Source organism: Lygodium microphyllum, unplaced genomic scaffold, assembly GCF_053477565.2.
Source record: "Lygodium microphyllum isolate KBCC unplaced genomic scaffold, Lygodium_microphyllum_v1.1.10 scaffold_48, whole genome shotgun sequence".
NCBI classification, from domain to species: Eukaryota; Viridiplantae; Streptophyta; class Polypodiopsida; order Schizaeales; family Lygodiaceae; genus Lygodium; species Lygodium microphyllum.
In genome coordinates this window covers 181,511-205,412 of record NW_028229531.1, presented here as the reverse complement: position 1 = coordinate 205,412, position 23,902 = coordinate 181,511, and the positions used below count along the sequence as shown (strand labels likewise).

The 23,902-nt window shown below is 42.1% G+C and overlaps 1 protein-coding gene across 1 annotated transcript in view; it reads right to left on the bottom strand.

Annotated features, from left to right (window-relative positions):
* The window catches only part of LOC148008905 (histone-lysine N-methyltransferase SUVR5-like), a 49,221-nt gene extending 25,594 nt beyond the window's left edge, over positions 1–23,627 (bottom strand). The window contains exon 1 of the mRNA XM_087673923.1: positions 22,932–23,627. Coding sequence (XP_087530049.1) covers positions 22,932–23,330 — 399 coding nt within the window. The 5' untranslated portion in view covers positions 23,331–23,627. The remainder of the gene's footprint in view (positions 1–22,931) is intronic.
* Between the last annotated feature and the right edge of the window lie 275 nt (positions 23,628–23,902).

The window sequence follows — 23,902 nt, the reverse complement described above, 5'->3', positions numbered from 1 at the left end:
ACTACGTCATTATAGCACCTGATCAACCTACGTTTTCAGCATCTAGTGCTAGGTGATAGGCTGTTGCCATCTCTCCCACCAGGCAACTACTACAATACCAGTGTTTTTGCGATCCAACAAGCCGTCTACTTTAGTAAACACCTCTCCTATTGTTGCCTCCGTTCCTTGACACTCTAGTGTTCAGCATTTGGTGTTTCCCGCACTCCGACACTTCGACCGGTGATCACTACACTTGGGATCCGTCTTCTGTGGATGTCGCTCTCCAACATTGCATTGCTCTGCCCTTGGGCATTCTATACAGTCTTACATTTGTTTACAGCATTCATTCACTTTAGAGTTTCTTCTCTCTATGTTTGTCTTTGTATTTGAGTTTTGCGTTTTGCATTTAAGGTTTGAGTTTTACTTTGTCTGAGTCTTTGTGTTTCAATCTTGGTCGTACATGTTGTGTTTTCTCAGTGCAAACCCTAGCATATCTTCACATGGTATCAAAGCCGGTGCTCTTCTAAAGAGTATCCTACGGTGATTGTCGAGGCTATTCTTTGTGCAAGAGACACACACGACTCGATTTTGACTCATAATGTCTCGGGCACCTTCTTCTTCAAATCCTATAATGCCCTGTCAAGCTTCTCCATCCTTGGAGGCTCTGAGAAGACATTATGGTCTTAAGGAGAAGATAGACACACCTTTACCATCTTCTTCTTCTTGTTTTGGTCATCTTACAAATGAAGAGTTTAAGGAGTACTTATGCATCATGTATAGTTCGGTTTACACTCTTCCAATGAGTGCTACTACTCTGTCTAGACCAACTAGTGAGACTAGCCATTTCTCTGATCTTGGAGGGACTACGACATTTGGTGCATCTCACGATCCATCTCCTTTATCTCAACCAAGCCTTATGTCAAGTTCATATAACTCTTTTGAGTCATATGAGCCAAAACCCTCTTTGGTTTCTCCTTTTGGTGTGTAAGGGCTGGATGATTTTCAGTATGTTAACTTAAATAGAGAAGGCTCTCGAAGCAAATACCCTTCATCAAGTATATCTCTACCATCTATTTCATTTGAGCAAGTAAACCACACTTCTCAACTCCCTCCCATCCCATCACTATCTTCTCCACATTTTGATCTACTCACATCTTCATTCCAAAATTTGGCATTACATTCCACTTCAGCTCAAAGCACACTAGGGGTTGGATCTTCCATCTCCACTCCTAGCAGTTTCTCTTTCTCCATCCCACCATCTACCTATCCGCCATTCACTACACCTCTTGGTGTATCATTAGGCGGAACACCATTCTTTAGCACTGAATCTTCCACCTACCCCCACTTTACTCCATCCTTTCACTCTGGGATGGCTGTGATGGGCATTCCCCTCACTACCCCCAGACACACACAAACCCCCACACAATCTCCACACGCGGTTACCATGCCCATACCCAATCCGCCCTTGCCTACATGTGGATCTGCTATGCACACTTCTCATATGCATGGTGCACACCCTAGAATTTCTTCCCAAGAGTACTCCTCTCCATCTCCCTATCCACCCTACCCCCATTACACACCTCCATCTTCTAGCACTACCACTCCTTTTGCAACAGCCAAGAATGCCTTCACAAATAAGACTCATTTTAATGGGTCAAAATTCACCACTTCATGCAACAAGTGCTCGAATCTCAAGGACTTTGGGACCTCATCGTTGGTACTGAAATCCTCGATTAGCTCACTCACATCACATCCATCAATGGAGAGTCTGCCATGCTAGAGCCAATGTTGAGTTAATGCAGGGGCTGCTTCCTGAGTTTCACTCTCAAGTACAACATTTTTACCTCACATCTGAGTGTTGGAGTCATCTCATTGACCACTATGCGGCTTAGATCACACTCAACGTATCAATCTCGATTTTGAGCTTCAAGAGTTTTCCATTAAGGAAGGGGATGATTTAAAAGTCAAGTTGGCTGAATATCAACAGTAACTCGCTGAGTTTACTACTACTAGCTCCCCAAAGTCAGACGACGATCACGTCACGTTCTTCTTGAACAAGTTGCTCGACAAATTCTTCTATTTTACCCAGCAAATTATCCCGCTATCAAGATTACCAACCTTCTACAAGTTTGAGTGTCAGTTCTTGCACTACGCAAGGCTACATGATCAAGTCCACAAGAACTCCACACACATCCATTCAGAGGGACGAGGGTTGGTTGCCTCTTCTTCGGGAGGGAAAATCAACAATGGTAAGAACTCGCAAGATGCGAAGGCAAGCCAAAACAAGGGAGAGACCACTTCCTCCAACAGAAACAAAGAAACATGATCCCTTTGATAGCAAATTCCTAAGAAATATAAGTTTTGCATACACTGCCAGAGGTCGAGCCTTGTGGACGAGGAGTGTCGTACCAAGGTCCAAGGTCTTCCTCCTAGAAACCACAACAAACTGATACAACTGCCTCCACTCTAACTGGCCAGTCCAGTGGAGCTACACCTCCCGCTGTTGCATTATCTACTCCATCTGCCCTAGCCGCTACTGAATTTGTGCCATGCGCACAACCTCGGCAACTTATCTCCTTCACTACTTTTGAAGGATTGGCCAATTGGTCTACTAGTAACTCACCTATTGCACTTTACACATCCATTTCTAGGACATCCACTGCACCTTCTACAACTATTTTCCCACCTCGCCATACGTGATGGTGGCCACACACTTAGCCTTTCTCTTTTTAGACTTCTGCTGCATACTTATATACTCATTGCATTGCACTTAGCTTTGCTTTCTTTTATTTTATTTTGAGTTTTATTTTTTGAAACATCTCACTACTCACATTTATACTTGTAGATTTTGATCTCTTTTGCAAGGTTTTGTATATTAGTATAGGGCTAACATGCAAGCTTACACCAGTCCTTTCTGAGCTAGAGACAGGAGATGCACGCCATTCCTTTCATGGTTCCATCTACTTGGAGTTTTGCTCTTCTACTAGCATGGAGGCTTCCCCTCCCGCAGAGGATCATGCATCATCTCTCTTGATGCTATCATGGCAATGACTTCTATCCTTGATGTTTCATCATTTTCATCCACATTGTGGAAGCTTCTCACTCAACTGCCAAGACCCATGGAGCACTTATTGTTTCAATCATTTCAAGCCAAGTGCAATGGCTACCTCTCACATAGCCATACACGCTCTTATACCTACGAGTGTGGTGAGCTTACCTCCATGCTCGATAGAGTTGCCTCCTCCCTCAAGCACTCTAATAGCTCCACAATCCAAGTTGCAAGCTTAAGCAAGCTCGATCCTCAAACTCCACACTCCATTGCCACACGCGAGACAAGAGAAGAGAAAAAAAAGAAAAAGAAGAGAGGAAAAGATAGAGAGCTTCTCCACCACAGTCCCTCACCCTCACACACTCACTTTTTCACTCCCTCACACACACACACACTCAAGCTCAAGCTCAAGCAAGCAAGAACAAGGAGCAGAAGAAAAGAAGAGAGCTAGTTTTTTGGCCACCCACAAGAATGAGCTTCTTTGTTCACTTTTTGCCTTTTATACAAAACCCTAATCCCCTTTGGACACCCATCTCTTTTTTACATACCAAGCCATTTTAGCCTAGGTCCTCTTTTCCTATTCCCATTCTATTTACATTATGCCTCCAATCGCTGCAAATCAGACCAACAACCTCTCCTTCCTCTCTCTAGCAGGCTGAATACACTAAAAATGCCTCTCTCCAATCTCTGAAGTCGTTTTTCAGTCTTGCATGGGCATTTGACAAGTGGCAACCTTTCCAAATGGTTTTTCCAGCATTATCCATGATTAAATATTAATTTCCAATCTTTAAATACTGAAAACTAATCTAATAATTATTTTGGTGCCTTGAAAAATAATCTGACTGGCCAATAATTAAATTGACTTCCATTTCCGAGTGTCTCTGCACCATCTTTGACCATTAGATTAGTGTTAGGTACCATTAAACGCCACTTCTCTAGTGTCGCCAACAACTGACACTTATGGCCAAATAAATGACCTAGGTCAACAACTGGCACCAGATACCACCAAGTACCCCTGCAGCATAACTTATAATAACTTTTGCCTTTGACATTCCATGATTTCCTCGGGTCCCAGGCTCGTAAATTTACTCTAATCCCAATTGCACCTCACATGTGCAACATTTACTTAATCATGTGATTAAAAATTAATCCACACGTTAAGTGAGGTTTCAAAATTACATGTCCTCATGACAGCCACCTTGTGGGGTGTCTTCTTCTCTTCTCTGTCCACCTGTTCCCCAACCGTTGCACGGGCCTGATCACCTGCTCCACCACCCTTAAAGAGAACTCTATCTAAAGAATGAGGGTAGTGGAAGGAGAACTCAAAGAGTTGGCTTTGGTTTTCCCATTACTCCCAAACAGCCACTTCTTGGGCCCAGTTTACAAGGTAGCATTCGTCTCTTTGTGGGACCTGGATCTCAAGAACTTGTTGCGGCCTTGCTTGGAGTCTTGCTTGGAGTCTCCTTTGTGTCAGCTCTACTTGCTCTTTCTACCTGCGCTTTCTTTCCACAATCCTCTCAGAGGCAACTTCTTTACCTTGCTCTTCCATGTGTACTTGCACCTGTTATGCTGGGCTTGGCACTTGCAATTCTTCTTATTCGTCTTGGCCTTGTTCGAAATCTAGACCTTCTTCTCTTAGTGGTTCCGTTGGAGCTGCAATGGGTGGTTGAGCTGGTTGTTCTAGTTCTCCAAACCCCTAACTCCTCTAGCTCCTTCATCGAGAGCCCAGCCTACTTCAAGTATTATCGTTGTTACTCCAAGCTTAGGCTGGTGCTCTCTTTCACTATTCTTTCATGGAGGTTGAATCTTAGGGCTCATCTTGTAAGTTCTAGCTTTCTCCACAGCTCTTCCATGGTATCTTCACCCTTGGCTTGGGTCACATGTAAGACTGTGTTCAGAAAGGCTTGCTATTGGACCTCAAGACCTGCCTCCACTGCTTCTACCCTTGCCAACGCCATGATTCGTTCGCTTTTTGCCAAGGCGAGGCATTCAGCGAGATCTCTAAGCTTCCAACGATCTGTTACTCCCACGCCTTGGCCTTTTCGTTCATCCTCTCTACACCCTAATTCTGGTACTAAGACAACATCATGACCGTCTGCTCTTGCTCCTTCCAGATTCCGAGCATTTCCTCTTTCTGTTGTTTGAGGTGGTTCAGCTACTCTGCCAGCCGTTCTCGTTTTAAGAGGGCCACCTAAAGTTGGTTTTCCATCTCTATTAGTTTTTTGGCTGCCACTTTGTCTCTTTGTGCCTTGGCCTCATGCAATTCCTTGAGCAACTCTTCCTTTTGTTGTTTCTCCTTTCTCCACTTTGCATAGGGCTTGGGTCCTAACACTTTCTAACTTCTCAATGAGCTTGTCTTCAATTCTCTTTAGCTAATCGAGGTACTCTTGTATCTACTCGTTCTGCTGCAAGAGGACCGAGAAGTCCCCCTCCAACATCACCTGTTCTCCTTCTTCCTCGCCATGGGGGTCTTTTGCAACTTTCTCCTCCGTTTTCCCTTCTATTGCCTATCTGGCTTCCAACTCTTTCCTCAAGTCACTTATTTGTCTTTATCAGATGGGTATTTGGCGTGTTTTTTCAAGTTGGAAGCTGAGAACGTTTCCTTTTTTGTTTCCAACTCAGCCAGTGCCGACTTCCTCTCTTCTTTTATTCTTTCCAACTAGCCTGGTAGTTCCTTGGCGTACTCATCGTACTACATCGACATTGGCATGGCCAAGGGTACGATATGGTTGAGGCTTCCACCTTGGCCTCCTTGGGGTCTCTTAGACTCAGCATCCACAGCGGCAAGCCTCTTGGTTCCTAGTATGGGGGCTCCTCCACTAGGTGCTGGTCCAAGATGTTGCACCATGTTGACTAGGCATTGCATCAGAGCCGTCATCTTTGCTTTGGTCCACTGTGGCATCCATGGTTTCTTGGATGATAGTAGCAATGGCGACCATGATGGGCGAGGGAGGTTCCAATGGGGCCTTCCCTTTGCCTTCTACCATGCGTCCTTTGGCCACTTTTGCTTCTACGGAGCTCGTTCTATGCGCATTATCTAGGCTCCTTCTGGATCCTCCTCTTCTCTCCTTAGCCTTTTCTCCTACTCTTGTCGCTTCTTCCTTCATTCTTCCTCCATCCTTTGGGATTCTTCTTCTGCCTTCCGCAAGTGTTCCTCCTCTTCTTTCTGCTTCCTCTTCTTGCTTGGAATTTTCAGCAAGATTTTCTTCTACTCCCCCTGGCTTAATGGGACCGAACCCTCCCCACCTTGCTCACTCACGGTCCTTTCACTAGACTCTTGTTGCTGCTAAGCTCAAGGTTAAACTTCCCTTCTTTCTTGAGGCTCGCTCTGCCTTCTCTTTCTGTGGCTTGCTCACTTCTTTGTTTCCCACCTTTCTTGCTTTTGGAGATGTTGATGGGCTTCATGGGATTGGGGAGAGGTGCTACTCTTGGATGGGAGATCTCTCTAGAGTCTCCCCTACTTCCTCTTCCCTTCCCATCTCTCCCACGACTTCTTGGATGATGGCCATCAACAACCTTCCAAACCCTATCAAGGATGCTTTTCATGCAGACGTTTTTCAGTCCGATTCGGCTGTGGTGACTGGTGACTCTCCTCCTGCAAGTCTCTAGCTCAATGATAATGCCTTGGCTAATGATTCAATCATCTTGCAGACATAGACATTCAAGTTTACTTCATCTAGAGCCCCTGTTGCAATACTTTCAAGCATCAATACTAGAATCCTAGCCATGAGGGTATTGTATCAGTTGACTGGAGGACACGGCATGCACCATCTTGGCCTGCAACTGGACAGCAAGGTCAAAGATGTCTGCTAGACTGACCCCGTCATTGGTGTGAGCCTTTGTCTTCAGCATCTTGAACATGCTATAAACGTCCCTCTTCGGTCTCTTCCCCTATGTGTTGGCCAACCCTAAGACCTTCTCCACTATCTTTGGGCTAAGCACAACCTCTATCCTTTTAGGGGAGCCTTCCTTCCTAACAATTACCATGCCATTGTTCTTCCTTGCATCGAAGGTTCTCAAGAATTCCGTGCACCTGTCGTGGTCAATCTTCTGGCCCACATTCTCTACATAGCTACGAAGGTTGCACTGGTTGACTATTTGTCTCACCACTTCTTCCTTGTTTACTAGCTCTCCCAAATTGCTAGCATTGCAATATTTCAACTGGTTGTAGACTTGCGTTTCAGCGGCCAGTTGGTCCCTATTGTGATCTTCCTCTAAGAACGGAAGTTGGTCTACCATTTTGAGTCCCTGTTATGGCACAATAGCTTGCTTACAATTAGCTCATTTGAGAGTACCTTTTGTGAAAAAGAAAAAAGTTTAAGAACAAACATTATGGAATGGTATGATGTGTCAATAAAAAATGGAAACTTTTTATACTTCAAGCAATCCATACATTCCAAGCACGAATTCCATTAAAGATTTTCTTTAAGTACAAGTTTCCTTTATTCGTCCTTTATTGCTTTTGAACCTTTTCCGGTTTGAAGTTCTGAAGTTCAAGTCATGATTTCTTTTCTACCCTACCCCCTATCCCCTACCCCTCGGGAGTGATGAAAATCCTTCCTAGGATTGGAGGATTAAGAGTTAAGGGCATTAAGCGCATGCTTGTTGTGCTTTACTTCGTTATGAGCCAATCGTAAAAATTTGGGTTATACTCCAATTTGTGGCTTATGTGACAGTGCATCAGCCACAACATTCTTTTTACCATCAAGATGTACAATTTCAAAATGAAACATAGAGAGAAAATTTGCCAATCTCATATGCTTCTCTAACAACTTTGTCTGCGTCAGAAAGTACCACAAAGTTTGATAGTCTATCTGCACTATAAAAGCAACCCCCAATAAATAACGTTTTCATGTAGACAGTGCATGAATTACAACCAAGAGCTCTTTCTCATAGACCTGCAAATTCTTTTCTACACTGTGGAGAATTCAACTCTCATAATCCATAACTCAGTCGTCCTGCATAAGAACAGTCTGTTATGCATCACATTGAACTATGAATGACTTCCTTAGATCGGGCAATACAAGCTTAGGATCTGAAGTCATATTTTCCTTCAACTTTTCAAATGCTAAAATTTCCATTGTTGTCCATCTAAATGGCACACCCTTCTTCTGCAACGCATGCAATGGAGATGTAATTTCAACAAAACCACGTACATACTTCCTATAATAAGAACATAAATCCAAGAAGCTATAGATCTCATGCACATTCCTCAAAGGTGGCCATGATCGTATTGCCTCAGCCTTTACAAGGTCCATGCAAATACCATCAGTCGATACAATATGCCCCAAAAAGTGGATTTCATGCAAGAAGAATTCACTTTCTTGTCATTGATAACCAACTTACGCTCACGCAGTTCATTGAACACAATGTCCAAGTGTTTTCTATGCTCTATCTCATTCTTTGACTAGACAGTCATGTCATCAAAGAAAGTGCCCACAAATCCTCTATGTGGCCTAAAGATACAATCCATCATCCGATTAAAAGTGGTAGGAGCATTCGTAAGTCCAAAAGGCATAACAAGAAACTCATACAATCCAAAAGATGTCCTAAAAGCTGTCTTAGGCACATCTTCTGGTCTAATGCATATATGATGATACCCACTTTTCAAATCTATACGGCTAAATATGGATACCCCTTGCAATCTATCCATAACATCATCGATCTCAGAAATCGGAAAGCGATTCTTTATTGTGATCTTGTTCAGAGCGATAATCAATACACATACGCCATGAACCATCCTTTTTTTGCACCAAAAGCACTAGAGAACAAAAAGGAGATAAGTTGGGCTGAATTATCCATTTTTCTACCATATCATTTACCTGACTCATAATCTCCTCTTGTTGGGCTGCACTGACTCTGTAGGGCAGCTTACTAGGTGGGTTACTTCCAGGAATAAGATCTATGCCATGATCTTTTGGCCTTTTAGGCGGTAGCTGCCCTAGAAGTGACTAAGAGAAGCAATCAACATACATTTTTAAAAATGACATGCAATCCTTCTCTAACTTAGACATGTTCCCAACATTCTCACTATCATCTTTATCCTCAGTAAAAACCAAGTACGCTGAAAGATGAATTTTCATTACTTTAGAAATGGCAAGTGCAAATACAACAGGGATAGATTCACCTTTCAACTTTACGTCGAGTGTGAGTACCTTTCCCTTATGCTAAATAGTGATTTTTTTTGCACGAGAATCAATCATTGCATGCATACGATGACACCATGGCATACCAAGTAATACATCACAACCGTCAAGTGGGGCAATGAAGAACTCTTCGCTATCCACATATCCTTGTATATGCAACCAAAGCTTTCCAATGAGCGGTGTGACGGACTCTGCATGGCTTTTACATGCCATTCCAACTTCCCCCATGGGTCCCATCTCATCCTCTCTGATGCTTAGACGAGCAGCCATGTCAACAGAGATGAAGTTGGCTCGTGCACCATTATCAAAGAAAATCAATGCATGCTGATCCCTAATTTTACCCCATGCTCTGCACAACTTAGCAGCATCATCATTGGGCTGATCATTAACAACATCGGGCACCAATCCCACTAATGTTTTGGGCTTCCTTCCTTTAGAATCTCCCTACTTTTCTGATTTTCTAGCTTGCTGCCTATTGGGACAGTCTCTTGCAATGTGACCCTCCTGTTCACAAATAAAACATTTATTTGTAACCATCAATTCCCTACATTGTGCCAATGTTTTTTAGCCCTTTTTTTGTTGTTTTGGCCTCTTTTCGGGCTGATTTTCAGATCTGCCCCTTTTCTCAACCTTAAACAACTTTTTATTCGACTTCTCCCCGCTCTCTAGGAAGCCCGAATCCTTCCCATGTAGCAAACTATTGACTATAGCAGCAGTCTCTACGTACTAAGACATGCTAGACATGGTGGATCTAATGTAAAAATCCCTGATTCCTTTAGGCACCCCATAAACATATTTTTCCACTTGCTCATGAAGGGGTACGGGGCAATAAGAAGTAATAGGCAGCAATGCATCCCAAAACTTCTTATTATATTGCTCCAAATTCTTACATTCCTTAGCATCCAGCTTATTCCAAGCTGTAATGATGTCCATCTAAAAGGAACTTGTCAACCAATTCGATGCAAGCATTGCTTGAATTGTACCCACGTTGACGGTGCTCTACCTTGCATCAAAAGAATGGACCACCACTGTAATGTATTCCCTTTCAAGAATGTGGCTGCCTTTTGAATCTTCAAGGACTCCGTGAAGTTCCCCCCTAAATAGGTTGCATCAAACTCCTAAATGAAAGTCAAAGCTTTCAGCCTATCTTGTACACCACTGAAGGACTCAAACTTCACTGCTTTTCCACACTCATCATAGTCTTTTGCTAACCCTTTGGGTGTCAAGTTGTCATACACTGGCTACCACAAAAAGGGTGCATTTCCTAAATTTACATCAAAACCAACGCCAAACGGAGCATTTGCATGACCAACAGTCATTCCTTGAGCCCCATAAGCATTCAGGGGTGCAGATGCAGTACCAAACATGCTACTTTATTGCCCAAGCATCAAGCCAATGCTGCCATACATAGGGTTTTGCATATTTCCAACCATACCCGAATACATTGGACCTTGCACACCATGCATTGGTTGCTGCATACGATAGGGATTTGTGTGATACATTCCTGTATGCGGTCCTTGTCCAACCATAGTATGAAAAATCCTGCTTCCACCAAAATATCATGGCTGCCCCATCATAGCATGCATGCTTGGCTGTCAAAAATCCATTGGATTGGCACTTCCATGATGGCCTTGCATTTGCATTCCTTGCCCCATAGAAACCAACTCTTTTATTACATTAGCATCTTTGGGAGTTTCAAATGAAGGGTTTAACATTATCTTCGGTGCATCTTGCTGTCCCAAAGGTGTAGAAGGCGTCTTCTTCTTCTTGCCTTTGTTGTTCTTCTTTGGAGCATTCACAAATCGGGTAAATTGAGAATCCTTTGCCAATTCCGTAAAGAGATTTGCTGATGTCCTCATCAGATTCTTGAACTGGTCGTCAAATTCTTCTTCATTTTGTTGATCATCAGCCTCCTTATGCCCTAAAGGCCGTGCATCTTGCCCAACAACAACATTTTCAGCTTGCTCTCCATGGTCTGAGCCTTGTCCAAGGCGAAGCATTGCATTTCCTTCATTCCCATGTGAATGTTCATACTGAGAGATATCATCACTGCTTGAGTCCATCTCACTCTATGAAGACATATTGCTGTAACACCTCACATGTGCAACATTTACTTAACTATGTGATTTAAAATTAATCCACATGTTAAGTGAGGTTTCAAAAATGCATGTCCTCATGACAACCCTCCCCCTTAAAATCCTTACAATCGTCCTCGATTGCATTGCCAAATGCATAAAAAGCAAAGTACTACACTAGAATTTCCATGGGTCATCATAGTCAACACAACATTACGCACTGCTATTCAACCATTCCATATGCGCAACATATATTGAAAATTACCAATCAACATAACATAACATAAGACTCACAAAGAATCTCAAAAACATTGCCAGATTATCATGTGGCATATCCATTTCTCATGAGCTCAACTCATCTAGCAAAACCAAACCGTAGCATAGCAAAAACCAAGTATAACCCATGGTTGAAACATCAATGGCATCTTAAGACATGTTGCTATCCACAAATCCAACTGAATACCATTGAATATTAATGATCATACGCTGAAAACCAACATTCGATAATCAACCCCTTATGATCATCAATTGATGCTACACCAAGCATAGCCAATGCCATATCAAGCTTAACTCATTACACACCGAGCATAACGGATGCAAATGTACAATTTCAGAGTTGCAGTGAAAACTATACTGATCTACATACCAAACATAGTGACTAGTGCACTGAATAGTAATCTTCCGGTAAACATACTGTTCAGCTACAATACCCTGAATGTATGTTGAATACATTCGAGATCCACTACTTCTAGAGCTGTCCATTACTAAGAAGCGGAGGTGCTAGCTCCCTCACAAGCATCAAGTAATACTCTGGACCTCTGCTCTGCTGAACCTGATTGAGCTTGAACTAAAATCTGCTCTAACTGGAAAGCATCAAGGTAAAGCTACAACAATTGAGGATGGTTTGCCAAGTCATCCTCCTCCATCCATTTGGCATCCATTGGTGAATAATTCTGAAACTTCACCAAGTACCTTTTGGAAACATTACCTTTGACCTTTCTTTCCTTATGTGCCAAAATTTACTCAGGTACCAGTATTTCATCGAGCTCTTCCCAGCTACATTTCAATAAATACATCCTCTGGCACATCTCCATGAAAAGGTCTAAGCAAGCTCACATAAAAGGCATTGTGTATCCACTAGTGTGGAGGCAATTTCAACCTATAGCATGCATCAGTGATCCTCTACAAGACTTGAAATGGCCCATAGTATCTCATAGACAGCTTTGGATACAATCGCTCTTTGCCCTTTATCTTTTTCAGCCGTGTCTTTTCAAATCGCAACAATACATAATCACCCTCTATAAAGTGCAAAGCACACCTATAACGATCAACTGCTCTCTTTTGCTTATCCTGTGATCTTTGAATCGCATACTCTTTCTCTACAATCTGTTCCTCTTTCCAACCCTATTTTCAGATCTGCCCTGATTTTCAGCTTTATTTTCAGGTTTACCCTTTTTCTCGGCCTTTGCCTCTTTGACATATGACTTGGCATCATCATTGTGGAATCCTGCATCTTTTCCATGCAGCAATGTGTCGGCTGTAGTAGTATTTTCTATAAGCTGAGACATGCTGGAAATAGTGGACTTAATGCAAAAATCCCAAATATCCTTTGGTAAACCACAAATATACTTCTCCACCTGCTCATAGAGGGGTACTATGCGATAAGAAGTAACTGGCAACAATGCATCCCAAAACTTCTTATTATATTGATCCAAGTTCTTGCAATCTTTGGAATTCAACTGATTCCAAGCTGTCATAATATGTCTACTTCAAAAGTACTTATCAACCAATTTGAAGCAAACATTTGCTTGAACTAGACCCAAGTGGTAGGTGACTTCCCTTGAATAAGAAGTGTAGACCACCACTGCAATACATTTCCCTTAAAAAATGTGGCTGCCTTGTGTATCTTAGATGAATTTGTAAAGTTACCTCCAGAATAGGCTGCATCAAACTACTGAATAAAAACAAGTGCTTTCAGTCTATCTTGTGCACCACTAAAAGGCTCAAACTTCACGCTTTTGCCACCTTCATCATAGTCCTTCGGCGGACCTATGAGAGTCAAGTTATCATAAATGGGCTGCTGCAAAAAGGGTGCATTGGCTGTATTTGCATTAAAACCAGCACTATCTAAAGCACCTATATGACCAGCACCAAATCCTTGTGCTTCAATAGTCCCTGGGGGTTGCCCATGTTCCCATGGATTGTTGGCACTACCAAGTTGGCCATGCATTTGCACTTGCTACCCCACGGATACCAATTGTTTGTGCTCATCGGACATTTTGGGCTCTTCTAAAGAAAGCTTAGGCATTTCCTTCGGTTCTTGTGGCTGTCCCAAAGCTGTAGAAGGTGTCTTCTTCTCTTTGCCTTTGCTGCCCTCCTTTGGGGCATTCAAGAATCAAGTAAATTGGGGATCCTTTGCCAATTCAGCAAAACTACATTAATTTTCAGTCTTTAAGGACTGAAAATTAATATTTAATTATGAATAATGCTGAAAAAACCATGGAAGGCGGCTACTTGTCAAAAATTCCCGTGCAAGACTAAAACACATCTTTAGAGGCTGGAGAGATGCATTTTAGTGTATTGAACCTGCAAGAGAGAGGGAGAAGATGCTGCTGGTCTGGTTTGCAGCCATTGGAGGATCTTCTAAGGCAGCTAGGGGCAAGAGAAGACCAATCTACAGCAGGACAGCATCTACACGTTGTTGAGACATGGCACCAGCATTAAATAACTAATTTTCTTCAGTTCTTTGCAAAGAAAGTCTGAATTTTCTCTCCTCGGCATTCTCTCTCATCTCCCAACCTTTCTACAACCTTGCTCCAAAGATTACAGCATTGAGATCACCAAAGGCTGAGAAATTTCAGATTTCTTTACTATAAACCCTAATCTACATATGAAATCAAGGTTTAGCAACGGCCTCAAGAAGCGTGCCAAAAATTGAAAGCTCCAAGACTTGGATTCAACAAGGCTAAAGCCTTTTTAGTCAAATTCAAATGGAGGGACCAACAAATCAATGAATTTGGGGTATTTTCCATCTCCATCACAGCAAGTAAAGGCCAATTGCCCGCCCAAATCAAGGGGCAAATCAGATTGAAAACTTACTTGTCATTTTGGACAGCAAGGGGAGTTGAAATACCAAAAGGGATTGGGAGAATCCCATTGTACATCAACTTCTTCTTCAATTAAGTTAAATAAATATTGAAAGGAGCCCTAGTTTTGGGGCCAACAGGGTGTCCATTGTCCAAGATTGTAAGTTAATTTGCATTTCTCAATTTTGTAATAAATGTTACTGTTGTACTAAGTTGTAATTAGGGATTTACCACCCATCCACAAAAGGAAGGCTAGTTTCATGGTTCCATTGCCTAGATTACCACTCAATCCTTTGATTTGATGGGCCCGAGGCACCTGATTGCAAGCCAAAGCTTTGTACTAGTGCTGATTTTTACTCTCGGCTGAGAAATTAAAGCAATATGTCTTCATACAATAAGATGGACTCAAGCAGTAATGATGCCTCTCAACATGAACATTCACATGGGAATGAAGGAAATGCACTGCCTGACCTTGGACAAGGCTCAAACCATAGACACCAAGCTGAAAATGTTGTTGTTGGGTAAGATGCACAGATTTCAAGGCATAAGGAGGCTGATGACCAGCAAAGCAAAGAGGAATTTGATGACCAATTCAAGAATCCGATGAGGACAACAGCAAATCTCTTTGCTAAATTGGCAAAGGATCTCAATTTACCCAATTTTTGAATGCTCCAAAGAAGGAAAGCAAATGCAAGAAAAAGAAGATATCTTTTACACCTTTCGGACAGCATGATGCATAGAAGATAATGCCAAACCATGCATTTGAAACTCCCAAATATGTAATGAAATAAAAGAGTTGGTTCCTACGAGGCAAGGAATGCAAATGCAACGCCATCACAAAAGTGCCAATCCAATGGATTTTGGACAGCCAAGCATGCATGCTATGATGGGGCAGCCAGGACATTTTGGTGGAAGCATGATTTTTCATTTTATGGTTGGACAAGGACCGCATACGGGAATGTATGGCACAAATCTCTATGATATGCAGCAACCAATGCATGGTGTGCAAGATAGGATGTCACTCATCATTTGATATCAAACATTATGTACCTTAGAATAGGATGCAATAACAATAACACATGTCTTTGGCTTTGTGATGATTGTGCTTGGTCTCTTGTAAATATAACTATAAAGGTCAGTTTTGTCTACACATCACTTGTATTACTATCATTTGTCAACATCTTTTGACAAGCACCAATGGACACAACCTATTAGCATTCAATTTCCATGTCCTTTGAGGAGCGCAATATAGATCATGCCAGAAAAACTTCACTAGCATGCAACCGTTAAATCCATGTTATTTGTAACACTTATGAAGTCAAATCTTAACCTCAAGATAGTTAGAAATCACAACTTAAAATTTGAGTTTCCGATTCAAAGCAATAGATGGGTACACTTTAATGTATATAAAGGTGATGTTAAAATATGTCTACTTGTCAAAAGTTCCTTTTCAATGAATGATTCAAGTCATCATAATATAATATGCATTTTATGGAAATAGGTTGCTCCAAGTTATGGAAAGGGTATGGCTAAAAATATGCAAAACCCTATGTAAAGCAACATTGGCATGATACCTCGGACACAAAGTAACATGTTTGGTACTACATCTGCACCCCCGAATGCTTATGGGGCTCAAGGAATAAATGTTGGTCATGTAAATGCTCCGTTTAGGATTGGTTTTGATGTAAATTCAGCAAATGCACCCTTTTTGCAATAGCCAGTGTATGACAACTTGACATCCAAAGGGGTAACAAAAGACTATGATAAGGGTGGAAAAGTAGTGAAGTTTGAGTCCTTCAGTGGTGTACAAGATAGGCTGAAGGCTTTGACTTTCATTCAGTAATTTGATGCAACCTATTCAGTGGAGAACTTCACAGAGTCCTCAAAGATTTGAAAGGCAGCCACTTTCTTGAAATGAAATACATTACAATGGTGGTCCACTCTTTTGATGCAAGGTAGAGCAACATGGATACAATTCAAGCAAATGTTTGCATCAAATTGATTGACAAGTACATTTGAGGTGGACTGCTTGGTATAAGCTGAATGCTAAGGAATGTAAGAAGGATGTGTCATTTAGATGGGCAGTAAGTATTGATGCTACGGTTAAGGCAGTGGAGTATTTTTTTATTTAAAGACTGAAAATTAATATTTAACTATGGATAATACTAGAAAAACCTTTTGGGAAGGTTGCCACTTGTCAAAAATGCCCATGCAAGCTGAAAAACGTCTTTAGAGGCTTGAGAGAGACATTTTAGTATATTGAGCCTGCAAGAGAGAGGGAGGAGATGCTACTGTTCTGATTCCTAACCATTGGAGGACCTTCTAAGGTAGCCAGGGGTAGGAGAAGACCAATCACAAGCAAGCGACAGCATCTACACGTTGTTGAGACACGGCAACAGCAATAAATGACTAGTTTTTTTCAGTTCTTTGCATCTACAAGCTATTGAGATAGGGAACAGCAGTAAATGACTGATTTTCTTCAGTTCTTTACAAAGAAAGTCTGAATTTTCTCTCTCCTCAGCATTCTCTCTCATCTCCCAACCTTTCTACAGCCTTGCTCCGAAGATTACAGCATTGAGATCACGAAAGGCTAAAAAATTTCAGATTTCTCTGTTGTAAACCCTAATCTGCATCTGAAATCAAGGTTTAGTAGTAGCCTCAAGAAGCATGCCAAAAAATGGAAGCTCCAAGACTTGAATTCAACAAGGCTAAAGCCTTTTTTAGTCAAATTCAAGTGGAGGAACTAGCAAATCAATGAATTTGGGGTATTTTCCATCTCTATCATAGCAAGTAAAGGCCAATTGCCTGTTCGAATCAAGGGGCAAATCAGATTAAAGACTTGCTAGTCATTTTGGACAGCAAGGGGAGTTGGAATACCAAAAGGGATTGGGAGAATCCCATTGTACATCAACTTCTTCAATTAAGTTAAATAAATACCGAAAGGGGCGCCAGTTTTGGGACCAACAGGGTGTCCATTGTCCAAGATTGTAAGTTAATTTGCATTTCTCAGTTTTGTAATAAATGTTACTGCTGTAACTAAGTTGTAATTAGGGAATTACCACCCATCCATGGAAGGAAGGCTGGTTTCATTCAACCCTAAGCAAATATATGCACTAGCCACGTATGTCACATTGGCAAGATGTGAAGTGTGTTTTTCGTTACTTGCAAGGTACTAGGACTCTTGGATTGCTTTATGCAAAAAGGAGGACCACTGCAACTACATGCTTACAGTGATTCAAATTGGGGTCGTGATTTTGATTCATGTCATTCTACGAGTGGTAATTGTTTCTTTCTTGGCTCATCTTGCATCTCTTCGCTTAGCAAGAAACAATCCACTATTGCTACATCGTCATGTGAAGCTGAATACAAGGCAGCCATCACTACCACAATTGAATATGTATGGCTACGATGTTTGTTGGCTAATTTAGATTATCTGTCGTGGAGCCTACTTCTTTGTTTACTGACAAGAGATATCAACCTTGTCTATTGTCCTACCACCAATAATGTGACAAACATCTTCACCAAAGCTCTTCCTCGTGACAAATTTGAAGCATTCTACAATACTATAGATTTTATCTCCTTTGGTGGATAATCCTTGTATATTGATCTTTCTTCACTCTAGGGGGGGTTGTTGGCTTTGACTCACGCTTACACTCATAGGAGTGTATGTGATCCTCAGTAGGACACTGGGACACTTTTTACTCTCCTTTACGAGAGATTTTTTTTCCCATATTTATTCTCTTTTATTTTATATGTCTATGTTACACAGTTTGGGCACTTATCATGTTTTACACCTTTTGGGTGTAAACACACTTTAGCAACCCCAAGGTTTAAGGATTGTACTTTGTACTTGTACATTACACTCTTTAATTATTACATTGGGAGTCGTGTCTTCACTCTTATACACTCTTGACTATCAACTGTACTCTCAGCTGAGCTTCGATCTCTGTGTATCCTCTCACCTCTCACATACACCTATATAGATGAGGCTCACCAAGCCCACCTCACCACCCTCTCACACTCCCTCTTTGGCACTCGAAAGTCACGAGGATGACCGCATCACCTACACTAGAAAGGAGAAGAAGGGGGGATACCAAGCCCTTCCTACACTTTGAAGAAGATGACCCTTTCTGTGCCTTGGCCTTTGTCTTGGCTAGAGAATCTGAGTTGGAATCAAAGGAGGCGAATGACTCGACGGAGTCCTCCATATCTTACTTCTTCTTCTCCTCCTCCTTCCTCAAAGCTGCTAACCAACAGCAATCCTTACACAAATATCCCTTCTTAACATAGTGATAGCACTGCACCTTTGACTTCTTTTTCTTGTCACCTCTCTTGGAAGCTACAAAGGTCTCACTAGAGCCACCATACTGAGATGGAAGCCTCTCCTGTAACTGCAAAGACGCCTCATGCTTAAGCAACATTGAGATCATATGAATAAAGCTCATTGACACCTGGGACCGCAAAGCATTGGCCACTCATGACTTCATCAAGCTCCCTTTGGAAGGGCGAACTGCATGTGTCAAAGCTAGTTTTGTACTTGTGTAACACGAAGCAAGAATGAATGGATAGTATCCTTTGGCTCAAACTTTATCTGCTAGAGCTGTCCATAAATAATGACTGCATGCATGGTCGAGGGAGCCTTATACAACATCTGAAGCTTCACCCATATCGCTAAAGCTATCCTACAAGAGGTGACCATCAAAAAATAGTAGAATATGTGCATGCCTCATCATTATATCATGTGAGCACAACTTATACATAGCTGTCTTCATTGAAACCAACTAGAAGGGGAGTGGGGCACTCAAGTCACTCAAAAGCTCCAGAAACAATGCCCTATAACCGCTTCTACACAAACCATGGTTTCATAACAGCACTCCGTGTAGGTGATCAGGGGCATGAAATTTGTCATCAATAGAACAGCAAGGGGGAGCCATCTAGAGAGGATAAGAAGAGAAAATAAAGAAAAGAAGAGGAAAGAGACACTACAACCATGTAGAGAGAGCTGATCACAAAATAATGGCTGCAAAAGGACAAAAGCTGATCAAACACAGTCTGAAGGTGAAGATTACAGCCAGCAAAACCTGAAAATACAGTTGACCAGCCTATAGGAGCCAAAACGCAGACAAAACATGCATTAAATGCAGCAATACCAGAATAAAATAATACAGAAAATACTAACATAGATTGCTTGAAACAAAACGCAAGCTGTAGATGGTTGAAAGCAGGCCGATTTGGAGTAGTATTAAGTCACCCAATCACCAGCAAACAAAAAGAGACCAAGGATCAGCAAAGAACAGTGATGAAAGACTTGTAACAAAGCAAAAAACAGCAACAAGAGCATCAATCCTGAAATCTAATACCATGTCAGAAGTGGATGCAGCAATGGAAGTATGAAAAAAAGCTGAAATAGATTGCTGAACAAAAAACAGAAGAGAGAGAAAAGAGAAAACACACGAAAACTGCAAAGGAGAACTCGAAGATGCACTCAGGAAATGGAATCCATATACCAAATACAAGACAATCATGTACAACAATGAGTCATTGGCTACATGGGTACTCGCACCAACTCCCTCTCTCCACAAGGCATGCACTAGATCTACAAGTGATGGATGAATGAGTATGGAGGAGGAGCGAGACTAAATAGGACAAAATAGTGCCATAAATATGATCGGGTTGGCCAGCATTTAATGCTGGTCGACCAGCATAAAATGCCAAAATAATCTCCTAAAAGACCACTAAAAATTACACAAATAATACAAAAATCCCTGGCACATCCCACACTCACACATGAGCTAACTAGATTGCTAACAACATCTACCCATTGACCAATGCCCTGGCTGCTTTGAGACAAGACCTCTTGGGGTAAAATGGGGTGAGCTTTGCTTGGTAGTCCCTCTTGGTTCCAGTTTTGGGCCTCAATGGGGGCATTAAACTAAAAAAGCTACATTACACATTGGACCTTCATTAGCTCATTAAACAGCCCCAAAACTCAAATGTACTCACTGTGTTTCAATGTTCATGTGCTGCTGCCCACTCATTCCTCATAATATTCAATTGTTGCCATGCACATCCTTCGGCTGCCCTTTCGACGCTACTGGATTACATGCCTCATCAGCCAGCTATCACCAGTTTCCAGATCTTGCAATGGCCATCCTCAGCTATCACCTGCCATTCTAAAGGGCCTACTAGCTGTGTTTTGCCTTAGCTACTGTCATCATCAGTTCAAGTATCATCACAACCACTTTATGTCTGTGTTTCTGCTGTTCCAGCTAGCGGCTGATTTCTAGTCACTCATTGCATCTGTCAAACAACATCTTCAGCACCTAATCTACCCTCTCCAGCTACCACCCTGCTGATATCCACTTGGAGGACAGCTGCATCTTGGTTCAGCTTAGGTCCCAGTATTGTTGTCTTGCTCCTAATGGCCATCCTGCTCCAACTACAGTCCAATAGGTTGTGTTTTTGCTGCCTGCCCACCGCTGCATCAGATTCAGCTGTGACTAGTGGTGATCAGTCTCCAATGGATGACACAGTCCGACACCTCCCTCAACCCGCTCCCACAAGAGCCAACAACTGTCGGACAGCTCTTACCCCTTGCATATTTTATACACATTCATTCATTGTTCAGTATGTTTCATTCATTCAATTGTCTTCGTTCTTGAAGTTTATGTTTTTTAGTTAGTGTCTGTGTTCATTGTGTTTCAATCATGTTGGGTATGGAGCTCGAAAGAAGGCCAGCAAGCTATGGCAAATGGAACTCCAAGGAGGTTTTTTCTTCTTTTCGCGGGGGGGGGGGGGGGGGGGGGGGGGGGGCGCGGGGGCGCGGGAGGATGGATGCATTCAACCTGAGTTTGATTCCCTAGGACAGCTCAATCTTGCCTTGTCTCACCCATAAAGGAGGTCTTGGCATCTTAATAAACCAATTACATTACCAAAAAAAAAGAATTCTTGCACGTACACAAAACAGAGTGTAAATTGATAATGATGAGTGATATGCGAACTTCAAGTTAGGGCCTTATTTTACAGACCTACGGATGACCCCAAACCTTAACCCTAAACTTACACGGTCAACGTTCCATTTTCAGATAAATGCAGTTTTTGCCTTCCATCTTTGCATTTATTTCAGTCTCTCTCTTCCCTTCTCGCTCCATGTTCATTTTCTTCTTCCATTGCGCACTCTCACAAGAACAGCTGCTTTCATGAAGATGTCTCTGCCAGAGTGCACAAACCAGTCTCCATCTCTCATCATATTGCATTACACCAATGGTTCGTGATGACTACTTAGGGAGGATTTTTTAAGTTACTGAGTTAAAATCCAAAGCCTAAAATGATGACAGCCTCCAGCATGTGCATGCCTCGTCTGATGTCACAGAATTAGTTTCTCTAGAACATTCTCCATCTAGCTATTTGATGTGGCACATATCATAACACCTAAAGAAACATCAGAACCATCTGCAATTGTGATCAAACTGGCTATAGATGTTGCATTAGTTCTTTGTGTTTATGATCATTGGTAATTTGCCAACAATGTTTGAAGGCTTGTATTGCATATGCTTCCAGCATGGCAAGTTTCACATGCATGCTTACATAGACGTGCACAAGAGTGACTTTCCGCTGGAGAACCCAAGGGAGGGAATAAAAAAGGGGTTTCAAAGCTTTATGGCAGGGTAAAGCTACAGTTTGCACATAAAACCCTACAGCATGTTCTAGGCAACTTGCAATCAATCATAATTCTTAATGAGCCGCAGTGCATCTCATATAAGGTATTTATGAAATGGCACTCTTTTGACCAGCTTACTACAAGAGTGGGACATTATGAACAATGTCCATCTGCCAACAAAATGTCAAGTGTGGCAGGAGGATAAGAGGAACCTGGACAAGGCACTGCTAGAAAAATGTTTGTGGCGATGGCAAACGAAGTAATGTAAGAAAAGTAAATAATTAAAGTGAAAGCACGCTAATGCATTCACTAAACTTTCCTCAATATTTAATTAAGTAGTGTACTTTAGGTGATGAAAAGAGATGCCTACTGCTTGACACCAACATTTCATTGAAAATATTGAGAATAGTACTTAAGTAGCCATTGCTAAGATGGAAGATACACTACAAGTCATTATGAAAACCAATGAAAAATTACAGATAAAGGTTCTAATGGAATGCTCTTGGCATACCGGAGTTGCAATCTAGGGAATGAAGGACCTAGTTCTTAATGGAATGCTCTTGGCATACCGGAGTTGCAATCTAGGGAATGAAGGACCTAGTTCTTAAAAGCTGTCAACGGTACCATGCAATTTACTAGCAACGATATCGATCATGCATTATCAGAGAAATTTTAGGCTTTTGAAGCTTGCTTTGCTTTGCAAAAGGATTTACAAGATTCTTTGGGTCGTTCATGAAGGATTCACTTGTTAACCTACCAACCCATGCCCTAATCAATTTATTTCAGGGACGCATGGACTTTGTAATATATTCCAGGTAGGGACCCCCTTTGTATATATTTAAAAGATTCACACATAAAGGCATGAAATTTAATTGATGGAATCCTGGATCATTTGCCAGATTATGCAACCAACAAGCAAAAGAGAAACGATGATACCTTGATCCAAAGAGGCACTTGACCAACGTCCATGGCACGTGAGGAGGAGGGCGACCCATCACCAGCAAAGGAGGAATTCCCTGAGAGCTGGCCTTCTTCTGTCTTAATTAATGGGAGAGAAGGGCTGATGCTCTTCACCCCATCATCATCCCCTGCCTCTGCCTCTGTCCCTTCATCTTCTTCTTTCTTTACTAGGTGCTCTGCTCTGTTCTCCCAGCATGCTCTGTTTGCCGCCAAAAGGTCTTGATCCGGGGCCTTGTCTTCAGAGCCCATGTCCCTGCTATGAATCCTTGATGTGCTCAAATCCTCCTTAGATGAGATCGCCTTTGATTCTGGCAAGAAGGTAGTCCCCTGTTTGGCCCCTCCTTCCCCTGCATGTTCCTCTGCGTCAGTTGCCATGGCCCACACGTGAGGCGGGGACTTCTCCTTAGGAAAGCTCAAGGTGCATGACTTGCATTAATGCATGGCAGATGGCAATTTGGATGAGAGAGAGAGAGAGAGAGAGAGAGAGACCCCTTTCCTACCTAGAGAGAGGTTTTGCCGTCATCATCAATTGGAGTAAAGCAGACATTGAATCACTCACTTCCTCTCTCAGACGATGGATTGATGATGGCCTCTCATTAAGGGGAGATGGCCTCTCATTAAGGGGGGGTGTCCTGCTTCTTTGGCTATGGTGAACGATGGACGCAAAGGTTAGGGACGGTACCTAAGCCAATTCTCCCAATAATCTTAAAGTAATTAAATATGCATATTTCTATTTAGTTTTCTACCATAGCCAAAACGCATACTTTTCACATGTGAACGTACTTGCAGCCTCCCAAACAAATTCACATTGCACTTTCTAAGGTTGGTTACACACCAATGACGGACGTCCAACCCTTGCCCCCAGAGTGTGGGCACGCAATTTTTGAAATTGGGTGCAGACATGGGAACAAAGTCTTTACACGCCAAAAGGACACACTGTGTAAAAG